The 17,702-nt window shown below is 46.9% G+C and overlaps 1 protein-coding gene across 1 annotated transcript; it reads left to right on the forward strand.

Annotated features, from left to right (window-relative positions):
- Nucleotides 1-5,569: 5,569 nt before the first annotated feature.
- LOC308228668 (uncharacterized protein C21orf58) lies at nucleotides 5,570-16,778 on the forward strand (the record flags this gene model as incomplete). Its single annotated transcript, XM_080632068.1, has 8 exons — nucleotides 5,570-6,103; nucleotides 6,648-6,705; nucleotides 8,158-8,225; nucleotides 10,931-11,071; nucleotides 12,072-12,189; nucleotides 13,650-13,789; nucleotides 15,011-15,180; nucleotides 16,763-16,778. Exons 1-8 carry the CDS (start codon nucleotides 6,044-6,046, stop codon nucleotides 16,776-16,778), a joined length of 771 nt encoding a protein of 256 aa, XP_080488194.1. The 5' UTR covers nucleotides 5,570-6,043.
- Between the last annotated feature and the right edge of the window lie 924 nt (nucleotides 16,779-17,702).

Raw genomic sequence — 17,702 nt, forward strand, 5'->3', positions numbered from 1 at the left:
GCTGCAGGGAACCTGGAGAGGGGCTTGGGACAAGGGCCTGTAGGGACAGGCCAAGGGGAATGGCTTGAACCTGCCAGAACAGGGGAGACTGAGATGAGCTCTTAGGCAGAAGCTCTTCCCTGTGAGGGTGCTGAGGCGCTGGCACAGGGTGCCCAGAGAAGCTGTGGCTGCCCCATCCCTGGCAGTGTTCAAGGCCAGGTTGGACACAGGGGCTTGGAGCAAGCTGCTCCAGTGGAAGGTGTCCCTGCCCGTGGCAGGGGTTGGAACTGGATGAGCTTTAAGGTCCCTTCCAACCCAAACCAGGCTGGGATTAGTAATTGAGCATTTCTAACCAGTTTTTTCAAGACAGCAGTTTTCATTTAAGAGGGTTAATCTATATCAGGTGTTAATCATATAGATACAAACAATAATTACTATGAGGTCTTTCAACAATCCTACTAAACCACCTAACTGCAGACACAGAGCAGCTCAAAGCTTGTGAAGTGTTCTCTAAGGGCACAGCTGGAAACACCACAGCTCAGTTCTCCACTAACCCACCTGCAGACGTAAGGACTAGCCACTGAGGTAATAAAACACAGAATACCTAATTTGGGATGAGAGTATCACCTGGAAATACAGTATTTCCACAAGTAACTGAGTGGAATCCTAGATAAAAATAGGAGAAATAATAATAATATAAATAACGAAATAGGAAAAATAATAATAATGATAAAACCCAACCAACCCGAACCACAACCAAGCAACTCCCCCAAAATAACCCAACAGGCAGAAACAGGGGGAAGACATACGCACTACTTTAAGCAGCTCCTTGCTCACTAAAGCTAATACCTATATACCGTCTGCACCCGGGGCAGGCAGAGGCGATGCCGCAGGCAGCTCTAGAACACCCCTATCGAGGGCACCTCAGGGCGCGGGGAGCCAGGCCGGGACCTGCGCGGACCCCACATGACAGAAACCCCCCCCTCCATCCTCACCTTGGCCCTGCCAGCTTCCAGCTTCCGTCTCCACGCCTCCTCCTCCGCTTCCATGTGTCGGGCGAGCGGGGCACGCTGAGGCGGAGCCGAGCCCACCCGCGCCCCTCACGGCCCCTCTCTCACACCGGAGCGGACACACAAGTTTCGGTCATGGCCGCCCCAGAGCTTTGTCCCCGCCCACCTGGGCGCCTCAGCCAACCGAGAGGCGGCTCTCACACCCACTGGCCAATGAGAGTGCAGGGGCTGGCCTACGCGCCCGGAGCAGAGAGGAAGCTGTGCGGTAATTGGCGAAGCTCGCCAGCCAATGCCGAGAGCAGCCGTTAGGCTCGCCCCGCCCACCCGTTCTGGCGCCTGCGATGGACAGCGCGCCCTCCGCCGCCGCTCCCGCTGCCGCCGCTTGTTCCCGCCCCCTCAGCAGCCACCAATGGGAAAGGAGCAGTCCGCAGCTCGCCCTGCGCTGAGTGGGCAGTTTCAAACGGGCCGCCAGCCACGGCCCCGCCCAGGGACGGGAAGCAGCCAATGGGGAGAGGGGGCGGCTGCCGCGGGAAAGCTCACCCTGGTGTTGCCGAGCAACGGTCAGAGGCCGTTTGGGCGGGTTCCGGAGCGGCTGAGGTAGCGTTCGCTCTCCCCGCTCTGCCGCTGCTGAAGCCGCGGGTCACGGCGTTGATGGCCTTGTCCCTCGCCTTGTTGGAGATAGAGAGAGGTGTTGTTGCGGGATTAACCGTCCAGCTTAGTTGCAGGGCAATTACTCTTCGCAGCACACCTGGCTGTCCCTCCGTGTGTGTTCTGCAACTGGGTTTTAGCATCTCCCTGTTTTGTTTTTATTGCAGCTGTAAGTTCACCTGTAGAATCCCTTCATCAAGGAAGAACCAGTGCAGGGAGAGTGAACGGCTGGAAGTAACTGTCAGGTAACAAGGGAGAAGTAAGGTGTTCCTGTCTTAATACTGAGAATAATTAACCCTAACAGGTTAATTATATATTATATATATTATACTCTTAACATAGTATAATTAACCACTTAACACAAGTGGCGGTTTCTTTGTGTCTTGAGGTCATTAAATCATACTGAAAAACACATGCTTTAATCCAGTTTGTCACTCGACAGTTTGGAGATACTCTCTTGCTATCTGGCTTTTTCTTTCCAATAAATACTGAAATGCATCTTCATGATGTATTAACTCATTTTCTATCCCTGCACCTTTCTATGCATTTAGCCATTAGGTTCGGCTCTTCCCTGTGTGGGATTTTGCCCCGAATTCAGATACTGTTGTACCTCTCTGCTCCAGTGAACTGTGTCTGTGCCATCTGGGTTGCCCATGCCTATATCATCCATCATTCAAAATGAATGTAGGAAGAAATATGTTCTTATTCTCGGACTAAACCATTCTGCATCCATCTCTTAGCTTCCCACATATAAATAGGTAAATATTTCAGCATAGACAACAAAAAGACTGGAGCAGTGTGTGCTCAATGCTCCAAAGAGAAAGGTGAGGACACTAGGAGCAAGGCAGGGCTGGCACCCCTGTCTGCATCCAGAGCTGAGGTAAAGGTTAAGTTTTAAACCACTGCAGAGGTTGCAAGGGGACAATATGTGTTGACTTTCCTTCACAACCAATTTTGTTCTTCTAAGAATGGAAGTTTTGATGAGTAAGCCATTCAGGGACATTAAATATGACTTGGGTGGACATTCTCCTGAGGCTAATCCTGGTCATCTCTTCCTTTGTCAGCCCTGGTGTTCATGTGTTTTTCTTGGTAGTGCTGCCATGCCCTCCGACATCACAGCCAGGATCCTGAGTTTGCCCCCAGTCAGTGCTAAGAGACTAAGTCTGAATTATGAAGTTCCTTAGTGCAAAACCTTGTGTTATTGGTACCATCTGAGAAGTAGAAGGAAACAAGTAAGCTCGGAGCAAAGAAGTTCCCTAAAAAAGACAATATGGCATTTATAATGGCAATTTTGTCCAATCAAATATGTCACTTGGAGAAAAACAAATGGTTTAAAATAATACTGTTTGACTTCTTGCTTCAGCTAAAAAACTGAAATTAATAAGTCATGTTTGTTTGGGTTTTGGTTTATTGTTGTTTGAGGTTTTAATAACCAACATGTGCATTGTATCTTCTTATATCCCCGTCTATTAAAATGTCAGGATTTCAAGTGCTAGTCTAATTGAATTGACTCAAGTGGAAGTATGTGAAAAGGGACCTAAGATCAGGCTGGCAACAAAACCATAACAGAACTCTGGGAGCTGCTGCAACCTACTTGCAAGCAAATGAGCGGTACTTGCAGACTAGTGGTTTGCCATGGTCATATAAGAAGACAGTAATAATGTAGTGAAGTATCATGTATGTATCATATATGATTAGTGTAGTGCGCTTAATCATAATTAAGGTAAACAAAGAGACTTACTTGCACAGTTGCATGACAGAGCATGGAATAACTCTTAATTGTAATGTTTTATTCGTATGCTTAGCTTCAAATGTACATAGGACGTTATTGCAACACATGAGGGTGCTGAGGTGCTGGCCCAGGGTGCCCAGAGAAGCTGTGGCTGCCCCATTCCTGGCAGTGTTCAAGGCCAGGTTGGACACAGGGGCTTGGAGCAAGCTGCTCTAGTGGGAGGTGTCCCTGCCTGTGGCAGGGGGTTGGAACTGGATGAGCTTTAAGGTCCCTTCCAACACAAACCAGGCTGGGAATCTGTAAGATCCTCTTGTACCATCTGGCACATTCCTGGCAAGTCATACATTAGCAGTTTGTAAGGTGTCCCTACAGTAGGGATCCCATTGTGGCAAGGCCATCCATAAGTTTGGGAAAAGCTTGATTCTTTAGCAGATGTGCTGGAAAGTATGATTTTTATCTAGTATTGAATTGTTACATGAAGCAGAAGTTTTTTTCTCTTCCTTTTCTCTATAGTTGGCTCATTTGCTTAACACTGGCACTGTATTTTTAATTGAATATTTATACTTGTTTCTCTTTGTCAACCTTTCTTCCAACCCTCTATTTGTGTTACAAGGAAGGCTCTAGAATTTTAAATTCTTGGGAACACTGTATGACAGCAGTTGATGGTAAGACATCAGCTTGATATTCAGCAGCACTCTAAAAGTCTACTTAGAGCGTCAGCAATCTTGTACCTGTTGTGGTCATCTGGAGACACCAATGTAGCTTCCTTTGCTACCTCACTGCCCAAATGCTGCCCACAACCCTGGTCACCTCCTCATAAAAGGGTTTATGAGTTAGAAAGGTAAAGAGAGAAGCAACTAGAATAAACATGAGACCGTGCAGACAGTATAGCCCAAGTGTGGTCATAGCTGCAGCTGAAGCAGCACCTTCTGATAGTCACTGATAGCAGAGGCCAATAGGTGGGTATGGGAGTAGTCTGTGTGGGCTCTTCCGTTATACCTTCCCAGCTGAATTATGAGATCAATAGATAAAGGAAATCTGCTATGTGAGGACAAAATAAACTGATTATTTTGCTTAGAAAAGAGGCATCTGAATGGGGATAGGGTACCTAAATGATTCTATGATTCCAAGTCACAAGGGGTGTGGAAAAATGCCTGGAGAGCACTTGTATAAATTTCACATAACAAATGAGAAGCTTTCCAATGAACTTTTCAGGAATCTAGGTTTAAAGCAATCTAAATGTAATCCTTTCTTGGCCTAACACTTCAATAAACAATACTTATGCAGTTTACTTCCATAACCAGGTTTATGCTTAAGTTTAAGATAAATGGGAAACTCGTTGTTGCCCAAAGAATGAGGGATCAAAGATACTGGAGAGAAAAGAAGCAAAATCTATGGGGCTTTTAAAGCACTAAAGTGTACACAGAGTGGTTTCTCAGGACAACTGCTGGCACGTGAGAGGGTTTTCTGCTCTGCCTTATCCCTCAGAGCGTTTGCAACTGGGCTCTGCCAAAGCAAGCTGAGCCCCAGCTCTGACATAGCGCAGCTATTTTTGGGATCCCCATGTCTCAGTTTCTATGACCTATCCAGAGATACCAGCCTGTGTATTTTTAAGGGCAGATTGTACGTATGTGCTGTGTGGGTCACAGCTGGAGGAGGTGATCCTACGGCATCTATCATTTGCTCCAGCCAGCAGCAGTGGCTCAGCTGCAGTTTTGCTGTGGCCTTCAAATAAGGAAGAGGTTGTAACTTTGCTCTCCAGTCTTAAAAAGTGGTACTGAGAATGAATGACTGTTACTTGACTTCTTTCTCATGCTTTGGTGTTGATTTTATGGATGTCAGTGTAAAATGTTGCTGGTTTTTATGCTGGGAGTGCTTTGCTGGGAGACGGAGACACCCTACAGTTTGTTTGGGAGATGGTAATCAAACGGGTGTTATACCATAGCCTCTCCACTCTTTTACTCATCCGAGGATGAGTTCCAGCTATGCTGCTTAATTTTTTGAGTTCTTAGTTCCTACCTGATGATGAAAACTCGTATGAAGAACTATGTCAAAAGTCCCCCTTACAGTGAGATAAATGTTGTTATCGTGTATCAATCAGCAAGATCATAATCTGATGCTTATCAGTGGTCTTATGTTGAAGAACCGTTGGCTTTTCTTTCTTTTCTTCCTGCCCACTAATGTGCTGGGTGTTTGCTTTACAAAAGGTAGGTAAACTTCTACACCTGGAGATTATCTTGTTTATGTTGTGAATTGACACTACACACTTAGCAGCCAGGTTACAGGCACAATACTCTGAGCTACTTAGAGGACACTAACAACAGAGAGGGCCAGGCTTAGTGACAGTTAAGAGCAAGCAAATATTCACCCTTAGTTACCTTTCTGTGATGTTGCAATCTGCAGCACAAAAATGCATTGAGAGAAAGGGCAGAAAAAGCTGTGTCTGTGATCTTGTGGTGATCATCTGTACTCAGTTTTACCGGAGGGAAACCAAAGCTTTTCTCTTCTTCCTTCATTTGCTTACAATCTGATTTTGTTTCTTTTTTTTTTTTTTTCTAATGGAATTATCCTACGAAGATCGTGGAGGGGAAGAAATGAGGATTGAAAACCTCTCTGCCTTTTCTTAGCTTTTTAACCTGTTCTTGCCTGCCTGCTCTTCCAGGAGACTACTGCAATGGCAGATCCTTCAGTGGTGGATCACTTGGCACGACTGAGACTCAAACTCCTCGAAAAGGTAAGGGAAAATCTCTGCAGTGGTCACTTTTGCTCTTTGTTTTATTCTTGCATGTTTAAGCGTTAACATTGTATTTTAAATCATTGTATTTCTACTGAGATACAAAGAGGATCTGCAGCCAATTGAGAGCCCCTTTTTTCATGCAAGCAGAGGCAGACCAATGTGCAGTGGTGCTACAGTCACTGTCACTTAAATAACACTGTACAAGTTCTTCATATGATCCAGCTCTCTGCCCTATAAAAGAAGTGATGTGTAAGTCTCCTGATTCACCATGTTATCAATTTCCAGGTCTGGGATAGTCTGGCCAGTTGGAAGCATGACTATTCTTTTACCATAACTAGATTTGTAGTGAGACATTTCATACTTCTATGAATGCTTCTTGTAGCTGTCACTAGCTGTGATTTAGCAGCTCAGAAGCACTGCTTGTCTCTACTTCTGCTTTATTTCCTCCATCCCAAACCTATGCCTTTAAGGTAGGGTTGGAAATTGTTGTGAGCTTTGCTGCCTGACTCATAACCAGTTCTTGTTGTGGTTTTACCGACAGAGACTAGAAAATGAACAGGAGAACCTAGAGAAGATGGAGTCGCCTCTTCCAGCTGCAAGTAAGAGACTCATTTGTTCTCATTATGAACATAATATGGGAAGGGCTTAGTGATGTTCTCAGACCACACCAGATTATCAAATCTTCTCCCTAAAAGCTGCCTACATTTATCTTTTGAATTTCTTCATCTGTTTATTTCTGACAAAGGGAAGTGATCAACCAGCTGAACACTGACAGAAGAATGACCTCCTGCCTAGGTGTGCTCTGCAGGAGATCCTACTTGTGTTAGCTTTGCTACCTAGGAGTGAGCCCCTGGTGCAGTCCAGCTGCATGCTTGGCTTTGGTGACCCAGAAAAGGAGTTGTTAGGATGGCTGTGTGTCTTCAAGGGATCCAGGCAGGAGGAATGATCCACTGCTAATGCTGCTTTGCACCTTTGAATGTGACCAGTGCAGCCTTGTGCAGACCAGAGGATGGTTTTCAGCATAAAAAATGTGACTCAGCTTATGAAATAAGTTGTTATACTGAAAAAGTTGGTCTTGAGGACTGTGCTGATAAGAGGTGGGAACCATTTTACCAGAAAACCATGCATGTATAGTTACATCCTGACTTTGGTTTGGGCAGAGAGGTCAGGAATCCCAGCTTTCTTACAAAACTTGGAAAGCTTAGAGAAATAACTATATAAGCTAGTGAATGGCTCAAGGTGATGAATAAGTGTCTTTATGAAACCCTTCCAAAGACTATTGTGACGTTTCATGTACAAGTAATAAGTTCTCTACAACAATATTCCCTGGAACCTACACATGCCGTGTACAGTACATTCATTTCTTTGCATGACATACGCACTATTTGTATTATCTATGGATTAAAGGCTACCAGTAGACAATCAGTAATATTTCTAGTTTGGCCTCCGGGCTCATATCCATTGAGCTGATACACACATAGTTGGAAACTTTCAATGCTGTGGCCAGAAATGAACAATTCCTTTACCAACTTAGTTTCAAAACACAAAGTGATGCTTTTCAGAGCAGATGCTCCCAATGGATGTGAAAATATTCTTGCTTATTTTCACTTCAAGCAAGTTCCAGATCAGCTGTAAGTGGGAAGAATTGAACAGAAAGTTGGTTCAGAACAAGAAAGAAACAGCAAAGGTGACATTCAAAGCTGGGTTTGTTTGGATGTGTCACAACAAACTTTCTTTTACTCTTCGCACAATCATCCTGTGCAAGTACAGAGTATTTGTAGAACATTTCCAGCTGAAATGAGTTTCTAAGCCAGGAGGTTAAAAAGGGGCTTTAGAGAGTTTATTTTATGTTGCCTGCTGGACAGCTGTGTCTGCATGGGGTACAAAGTCATTATCTCTTCATGGATTTGACAAGAAAAGTAGCCTAAAGCCTTTTGTGGAAGAAGTCAAGCTCTCTTATAACACCTTTGTCCAAAATCTCATAACGTAAGTGCTATAATAGCTCTGTCTTTGTGATCCTTTGAGAAGATAATGGCCTTTTCATCCTTCAGGGAACAGATGTGAGGATATGCTACGAAGTGCCTTAAGGCGAAGGAAAGATCTCCTGCAGGAGCTAAGGGTAAGAGCAGAAACAACAGAAAGGGTCAGGTTATCTGCACATCCACTGCTGAAGTGGATTCAGTTTTTTCCTGTCCTTTAGTTCTTGAGCTGCGGCTTGGAGCAACCTGCTCTAGTGGAAGGTGTCCCTGCTCATGGCAAGGGGTTGGAACTGGATGAGCTTTAATGTCTCTTCCAACCCAAACTGCTCTATGATTCTACAATTTCAAGTTTTTGGAGAGTACTTACCATTAATGAAATATTTTTCCAGGCTTTTGTCAGATTGTTCTTCACTTTTTTGCCCCATTGCTTTTCACTTGTGCTGAAAACCATATGGCTTCAAGACATGTGGGGAGAAAACTGCACTATAGAATCATAGAATCATAGAATAGTCAGGGTTGGAAAGGACCTTAAGATCATTCAGTTCCAACCCCCCTGCCATGGGCAGGGACACCTCACACTAAACCATGTCACCCAAGGCCTCATCCAACCTGGCCTTGAACACCGCCAGGGATGGAGCATTCACAACCTCCCTGGGCAACCCATTCCAGTGCCTCACCACCCTCACAGTAAAGAATTTCTTCCTTATATCCAGTCTAAACTTCCCCTGTTTAAGTTTGAACCCATTACCCCTTGTCCTGTCACTACAGTCCCTGATGAAGTGTCCCTCCCCAGCATCCTTGTAGGCCCCCTTCAGATACTGGAAGGCTGCTCTGAGGTCTCCACGCAGCCTTCTCTTCTCCAGGCTGAACAGCCCCAATTTTCTCAGCCTGTCTTCATACAGGAGGTGCTCCAGCCCCTGATCATCCTCGTGGCCTCCTCTGGACTTGTTCCAACAGTTCCAAGTCCTTTTTATGTTGAGGACACCAGAACTGCACACAATGCTCCAAGTGAGGTCTCACGAGAGCAGAGTAGAGGGGCAGGATCACCTCCTTCGACCTGCTGGTCACGCTCCTCTTGATGCAGCCCAGGATACGGTTGCTTTCTGGGCTGTGAGCGCACACTGCAGCCGGCTCATGTTCATTTTCTCATCGACCAACACCCCCAAGTCCTTCTCTGCAGGGCTGCTCTGAATCTCTTCTCTGCCCAACCTGTAGCTGTGCCTGGGATTGCTCCGACCCAGGTGTAGAACCTTGCACTTGTCATGGTTAAACTTCATAAGGTTGGCATCAGCCCACCTCACAAGCGTGTCGAGGTCCCTCTGGATGGCATCCCTTCCCTCCGGCGTATCAACCGAACCACACAGCTTGGTGTCATCGGCAAACTTGCTGAGGGCGCACTCAATCCCACTGTCCATGTCACCCACAAAGATGTTGAACAAGAACGGTCCCAACACCGATCCCTGAGGGACACCACTCGTTACCGGTCTCCAGCCGGACATCGAGCCATTGACCACAACTCTTTGCGTGCGGCCATCCAGCCAGTTCTTTATCTACCGAGTGGTCCACCCATCAAATTGATGTCTCTCCAATTTAGAGACAAGGATGTCGTGTGGGACAGTGTCGAACGCTTTGCACAACTCCAGGTAGATGACGTCAACTGCTCTGCCCCTGTCCATCAGTTTCGTAGCTCCATCATAGAAGGCCACCAAATTGGTCAGGCAGGACTTCCCCTTAGTGAAGCCATGCTGGCTGTCACCAACCACCTCCTTGTTTTTCATGTGCCTTAGCATTTCTTCCAGGAGAATCTGCTCCAAGATTTTGCCAGGCACAGAGGTGAGACTGACTGGTCTGTAATTCCCTGGGTCATCCATTTTCCCCTTCTTGAAAATGGGGGTTATATTTCCCTTCTTCCAGTCGTCGGGAACTTCACTGACTGCCATGATTTTTCAAATATGATAGCCAGTGGCTTAGCAACTTCATTCGCCAGCTCCTTCAGGACTCGCAGATGGATTTTGTCAGGTCCCATAGACTTGTGTACGTTTAGGTTTCTAAGATGGTCTCGAACCAGATCCTCTCCTACAGTGGGCCTTGGGTCCTCATTCTCACAGTCCCTGCGTTCGCCTCCCAAGACTTGGGTGGTGCGGTCAGAGCTTTTGCCAGTGAAGACCCAGGCAAAGAAGTCATTAAGAACCTCAGCCTTCTCCAAATCCTGGGTAGCCAGTTCTCCCGATATCTTCCAGAGGGGGCCTACGTTGTCCCTAGTCTGTCTTTTACTCGCTACGTACCTATAGAATCCCTTTGTTATCCTTAACATCCCTAGCCAAGTTCAATTCTAACTGGGCCTTAGCCTTCCTCACCTGGTCCCTAGCTTCCCGGGCAACATCCCTGTATTCTTCCCAGGCCGCCTGTCCCTGCTTCCACCTTCTATAAGCCTCTTTTTTCCTTTGAATTTTCCTGAGCAGCTCCTTATCCATCCAAGGAGGTCTCCTGGCCCTCCTGCTGCACTTCCTTCTAGTTGGGATGCAACACTCCTGAGCTTGGGGCACATGATCCTTGAATAACAACCAAGAGCCTTGGGCCCACCTGCCCTCTAGGGCTGTATCCCATGGAACCTTACTAAGCAGGCTCCTGAAGAGGCAGGCACTGGTTGAGTGCTTCTCTTCATGCAGTGGTCTCTTGTGGTCTGCCCATCAGACACAGGATGTATCTGCAGCAGTGATTCAGTGAGCAAGGCTGTGCCCTGCTGCAGGCTCCAGGGGCTAATCCCATTTAGTCCAGAGAGTGTAACAATCCTACCTGCCTTTCTCTGACTAGGTTTTCTTTAGGAAGATACTTGATTTTGCAGGAGCAGCACCTTCTGGAAGAGCTTTCACAGCCCCCTGCACCAGCTGGAGGACACTGTCACAACCACAGATCTGCTGCCCCACACATCTACCAGATACCTTTTCCAGCTCCAGAGGAGCCACCAAGGATTATCCAGCAGATGGTAAGGATCCTCTCTCCTATGAAACGCTGACATAGTGCTGTGCCAGTCTGAAACAACAGCTGCTTGGGAGCTGTATGGAAATGTTAATTTCAAGGGGATGCTACACCTCTTGCTGTTGTATGGGACCCTTACTGCCGTAGGCAAAACCTACAAATAAAGCACAAAATTCACAGTGGGAATGATTTACCACAGGAAGGAGGTAGCAAGAGGAGTGGGAGCATTGCCCACACTCTGCTGTGTAGGCACAGCATGAGCTAGACTAGATGTCCCAGCACTCTGTCTAGCCCAACCATAACAGTGTCCAGTGTTGGGGAATCCACCACTTCCCTGGGGAGATTATTCCTTGTGAAAAATTTTCCTCTTGTGTCCAACCAGAATCAACCCAGGAGTAACTTGTGCCCATCACCCCCTGTTTTTTCCAGGTGACTCCTTGTAAAAAGGGAGTCTCCATCTTCTTTGTAGCCACCCTTTAAATACTGGAACATGGTGATAAAGTCTCCCCTGATGCTTCTTTTCTCCAGGCTGAACAGTCTCAGCTCTCTCAGCCTTTCCTCATAGAGCTTCCCAGCCCTTGGATCATTTTTGTGACCCTTCTCTGGACCCTTTCCAGCCTGTCCACATCTTTTATGTAGAGCAGGGACCTAAACTGAACACAGTATTCCAGGTGTGGCCTGACAAGCACTGAGTGGAGTGGGATAATGACATCTTTATCTCTGTTGGTGATGCACTTGTTGATGTTCTCCAGCACCCTGTGACTTGCTTTGCTGCAGCAGAACACTGTTCACTCATGTTGAGCTTGTGTCTACCAGGACCACCAGGCCCCTTTCCATAGGGCTGCTTCCCAGCCAAGTAGATCCCAGCTTGTGCTGGGATTTCACAGGAGACAATGTCCAAAGCCCCACTGAAGTCCAGGCAGATGATACCCACCGCTCTTCCTCCCCAGAGATGAGGAAGTCAGACAAATCCAGTAGCAACTTCTTCCTTTTCCTTTCTTTTCCAGATGCCACCTCAGCCTGCCACCATCATCCAGCAGCTACCTCAGCAGCAGCCTCCCCTGATCACACAGATTCCCCCTGCCCAACCTTTTGCAGCCCCCCGCTCTGGAAGCATTAAAGAAGGTAAAGTACCCACCTAGCTCCCACTACCCAGGCTGGAGAGGGCAGGGAGGTGCCACAGCAAGTAGGAAGGGGGCACAGGACAGCATCCAAGCTAGTCAGTGACATGCCGGTTTGTGATGAGGCTGCTGCTGGGGCTGTGGGAATTGCACTGGGCTATATGTATTAGATATCATTTCTGAGAAGCTTTCAGATAAACTCTTTTCACTGAAACTAAAGAAACAGGGAATACAAACTCGGCAAAGCCAGATGAAGCTGCCAGGGAAGCTTGGGAAAGCAAACCAGCTCAAGACATGGCACTGAGTAATACGAACAAAGTCAAACTCATGTGTATGGATGATTTCAAAACTACCAGTCAGGTTTCTAAAACCTGGTTTTATTCCTTTCTTTTTTCTCTCCCTTAACCCGCTGCTCGATCTCCTCAAACAATACAGGCTTTTGTTAAGCTCCGTGTTTGGAAACAAGACAGAACAGCTAAAAGCACTGTTCCAGATATAGTGCAATGCCAATAAAAAGAGTTTGTTTCTAAATATAGCTGGATGCTACCGGGAAATAAGACATGAACAAAACCCTGGGATGATTTCCCTGGCTCAACCTTTAGCCAGATATTTCTTCATCCCACAGAGAAATCCTCATTCATGAAACTGCAATTTTTCTCAGCTCTTTCTGCCTGGAGTTTTAAATCAGAGCTTGTTTTTATAAATAAAACAGTCCCAATTTATGCATGACTGCTGAAGCTAATAGGTGTGAACTACTTCTGGTATGACCTCAAAAAAGAACAGTTGCCTTGATCTTGTTTTCCCTCTTTCTTAATCCCCCCTCCCTTCTCCTCCCCCTGCCCAGGTCATAGAATCATAGAATGGTTTGGGTTGGAAAGGACCTTAAGATCATCCAGTTCCAGCACCCTGCCATGGGCAGGGACATCTCACACTAGATCCTTTGTGATTAGGACCCAGAGACCATAGTTAATGGATTTGACATGCATGCAGTGGACTCTCAAGGTGGCACTGCAATATCATATAAGCTTGAGGAAACCTCTCAGTGATTGTGGGCTGAAGCAATGGATAGCGCTGCAAGGAGCTGGTCCGTGCTGGAGGAAGCAAGAGAGCTCTAGTGCTCAGCCCATCTCCAGCATAGCCAGTGGGGTGGGCTTGCAGGGAAACTTGACAGACGATGCTCAACAGCAAGTTTCTTGTAGAAGGGAGGAGAAACAGGGAAGCTAGTATGAACAGTCTTATTCATAGACATTAATTTTGCACTGCCTGGGTAAAGAATGCTAATAATAATGTAGATCTTAAAGGTCTTTTCCAACCTAGTTGATTCTATGTGTCCCTTTCAGCTGCTATGTCTTGGTTGCAGTGACTGTTCTATATACCGGAGGGCACTGCTTACCGAGGTGCCTCTGCTGCTTGTCAGCTGCTGCTAAAGTTCTTACTTTCTTCCTTGGGGTTACCTCTTCCCAGATATGGTAGAGATGATGCTCATGCAGAACGCTCAGATGCACCAGATCATCATGCAGAACATGATGCTGAAGGCTCTGCCACCAGTGGCATTCACACAGCCTGCTGGAGCCAGCCCTTCCCTGCTTCACTCTGTACAGCAGGTAACAACACTGGGGTCTGAAGGGCATCCTTGCTCCCACAGAGCAGTGGCTGATCTCCTTGAGATGCTAAACAGGTGTGCTACTGAGTTCTGAAAGGGCAGATATTTTGGGGTGTAGATCCCTACAGGGTTATTTCCAAAACATGTCCAGTGCCTGATAAGAGACAGATGATTTTGAACACATCCTTCGGTGCCCAGTTCCTAAGCTGTTTATGACAAGGTGATTTAGCTCCTTAGCATCCTTAAGTGCTTTGGGAAAATGTATTTCTAGACTCATCTCTGTGGCATTTATTACCAAAGAAACAAGGGCAGATGATTGCTGGGGAGGAGGGGATGTCCCAGTGTCGCAGAAAGTGAGGTATATTCCCTACCCTTCTTTTTCCAGGCTAACTATGTATTTCCCTGTGCTTTAAGTCACATTTGTTTCCTTTTTCTCAGATATTAAGGTTGTTGGGTACTGAGAAATAACTCCCAAAGTCCTACAGCCTTTGCCCAGCTCATTTGCATCTTTGCCACATGCTATTTGTAAAGTCCCCCGAGCCCTGGGTTTAACAGAGGGTAGGAAACACAATCCTCTTCCATAACCCATCCCTTGGCCTGGAGGGAGCTGATGGGTTTGTGCATCTGCTGGGACAGAAAGCCTCTGACAGCAGCTGCCAGCTCTCACATTTCAGGGCACTGATGTCCCAGGAGGCCATCCGAGAAGCAGGGCTGGCCTCGTCAGCCGTTGTGGAGGGTGGGTCGCTGTGGGAATGGCAGAGCTGCACCAAGCATTGCCTTGCATGGAAGTCCTTTTCTGTTTCCCTTACATCGCGCAGTTTCTGGTTTTGAATAGCCTGTCCCCCTTGCTACTGGGGAGATGTCTGGGCAGATGGTGGTGCTGAAGGAGACAGTGGACACATCTGCAGCTTTTTGTGTCTAAAGGGAGGTGACAGGGGAAGAGCATGCGTCCCCCTGGTTTCCACCTTCCTCCTCAGCCCATCCTGTCACTGTGTGTTTCCTTGGTGTAGACCAGTGGGCTAAATGTGAATGCCTCTGAATGACAGAGGTGGAATTGGATATCACCAGGTGTTTGCTGGACCTTCTGTGTTGGAGCCTGCAAAACTCATCTCCAGACACATCCTTCACCGAGGGCTGGCCGAATGGGAACCCAGCCCAGCAGCCAGGGACCCTTCTCATAGGGGCACAGCTTTCATGTATCACCCTTTGTCCCTCTGCCAAGGACCTGCAGGTTCCTGCTCCCCTGGCTGTGAAAGCAGACAGGCCCAGGCCATCTGTGGTGCACCACCACCACTACCCTGCCGCAGGGATGCTCTCAGTGCCCCATGAGCAATTCCCATCCACATCCACGGCACATCACTGGACCAGCGGCACCATCCCTGCCCTGCCCACGTAAGTAAACAGGGAGCCATGATATAAACTTCTAGTTCTTCTGTCCTGGTTTTGGCTGGGATAGAGTTAATTCTCTCCGTAGTAGCTGGTGCAGTGCTGTGGTTTGGCTTTAGTCTGAGAACAATGCTGATAACACACCAATGTTCTAGGTGTTGCTGAGTAGTGCTTACCCTGACCAAGGACTTTTCAGTTTAAACCACACCACCTTCCTTCCTGCACAGATGGGGAGAGCAAGGTAGACCACGTAGTCCTTTGTGGTTCTTCACTAAATCCAGCCCTGAATATTGTCTTTAATGCAACAGTGGCGTTGAGGCAGATTAAATAATGATTTGATGTGATCAATATTACAACTTGAGTAATTAACCCTTGCTTACTGCGGAATAAACGTGAGGGTCAGACGAGGTCTACAGATGATACTAATCTGTGTTCCTGCCACAGAGCCACAACCCACCCAGCGATTACCATGGCTGTTTGGGGTTTGGGTCTCCTTATGAAGCCAGCAGAGACCTGCTGAATAAGGGCTGCATGTATTTTCCATTCAGGCTAATGTAAATCCAGTAGGATTTATGTTCTTACAACACGGCTGAGGCCTTTGCTAATCAGAAATTCCTGGGGAAAAACCCTACCACCTCTCACCAAGAAAAACGGTACAAAGGGAGGAACATACTTGTAAATTAGGCTGAGCCTTTGGGGTAAGCATGAGGACTCACTGTTACATGAGTGAGAACAAAGCTGCTAGTTCTGTGCTATGGCTCTTTGTGAACAGAAGGACAGGATGGAGCAGCTGCATCCTCAGGCATAAGTGCCCTGCTGGCAGGGGTGTCTGTATAACCCCCTTAGGATGGGATTTGAATTCCTGAACAGATTATTTACCCAATGGGATTATAAGGGATAAACATTCAACCCGTTTCACTTTTACATGGGTTTGTAATCTGTACCAGGAAAGATCTCTTGGTTCCTTCCAGAATAGTGCTATTAGCTGTTAGCAGAAATCAGCAAAGGGAGATGTTGTTGAGCAGCTCTGCTCTGGAGCTGGGCTGGTTCAGCCTGGAGAGGAGAAGGCTCCTTAAGGGGAGACTTTAGAGCACCTCCAGTGCCTAAAGGGGCTACAGGAAACCTGGAGAGGGGCTTTGGACAGGGGCGTGTAGGGACAGGACAAGGGGAATGGCTTTAACCTGCCAGAACAGGGGAGACTGAGATGAGCTCTTAGGCAGAAGCTCTTCCCTGTGAGGGTGCTGAGGCGCTGGCCCAGGGTGCCCAGAGAAGCTGTGGCTGCCCCATCCCTGGCAGTGTTCAAGGCCAGGTTGGACACAGGGGCTTGGAGCAAGCTGCTCTAGTGGAAGGTGTCCCTGCCCATGGCAGGGGGTTGGAACTGCATGAGCTTAAGGTCCTTGAGGACCTTAAGGTCCCTTCCAACACAAACCAGTCTGGGATTCTATGATTCTCCCTGTTCTTCAGCTACCTTCCACCATGAGTTATAAGATCTGACACATCTACACTGTGCTTTTGCAGCTGCAGGAAGCATGCACTGATGCACTGTTGGCTATTACCCAACACAGTAAAGCCATTTTTCTTGTTGCAGGTGGCCCACATACTGACAGGACATGTTCCCCTCAACTGGACCATAGCATTGCTGAAATCAGCCTGTATTTGAACAGTTCTGTGTGATTGACAGCCTAGTGTCAGTAAGACTGCACTTTGTTGGTACAGGAAGTAGCAGAACTCTGCCCTACCCGTGTGAACTGGCTTCACACACTACTCAGATAAATAATTACCAGTGAAGAAGAATAGAAGGAAATCTGCTCCTGCAGGGTTTGAACATTGAGGTGCAATAAGTGCAATCCACATTTTCAGCCCCAGGAGGGCTCTGATTCCCCATACTTCCCAAATCTCATATTTACAAAGCTGGCCAACGCTTTCTTCCCAAAGAGCTGTTGGAAGCTAACTTAAGCAGCTTGGAATTGCATATATTTGTTTCATTATTTCTCAATCTTTCCCTCATATAATCAGGGTTTAGACTTGATTTAAGCACACAAAATAAAATCTTGTGGTTCTTCCTTGGATATTGGCATATCTTTTGCTTCAGCAACATAAATCAACTTCTCCCTTCTTTACTTTTTCCCTTGGTTTTTCATAGGGCAGCCTTTAAGCTGGGTCCATGCTCTCCTGGTATTTTTGTTTTCACCTAGGACTCCTTGGAAGGCTCACTGAGGGTTCGAATCAAGCAATGCTTTTTCATGCTCTCAGCAGTCTGGTGATGTTTAATACAGAAAGATAACCCATGCATTAGTAGAACTTTCTCCATGTCTTCCCACATTCTCCCGTGTGTAAAGTGCAGAACATCTTTATGTTGGTTTTGCCTGGTGCAGTTTGTGAGTGAATCTAATGGGAAGATCACCCGAAAGGAATAATCTATTTACTATGTCAAACCTACCTTGCCCTTTGCCCTCTCTGCTCTGTTTTCTTTGCTGGGGGGTGTGTGAGTCAAACAGATAATGTGGATCAATTCACTGCTGTGTAGA

The sequence above is a fragment of the Psittacula echo genome (assembly GCF_963264785.1).
Source record: "Psittacula echo genome assembly, chromosome: 20".
Lineage (NCBI taxonomy): Eukaryota > Metazoa > Chordata > Aves > Psittaciformes > Psittacidae > Psittacula > Psittacula echo.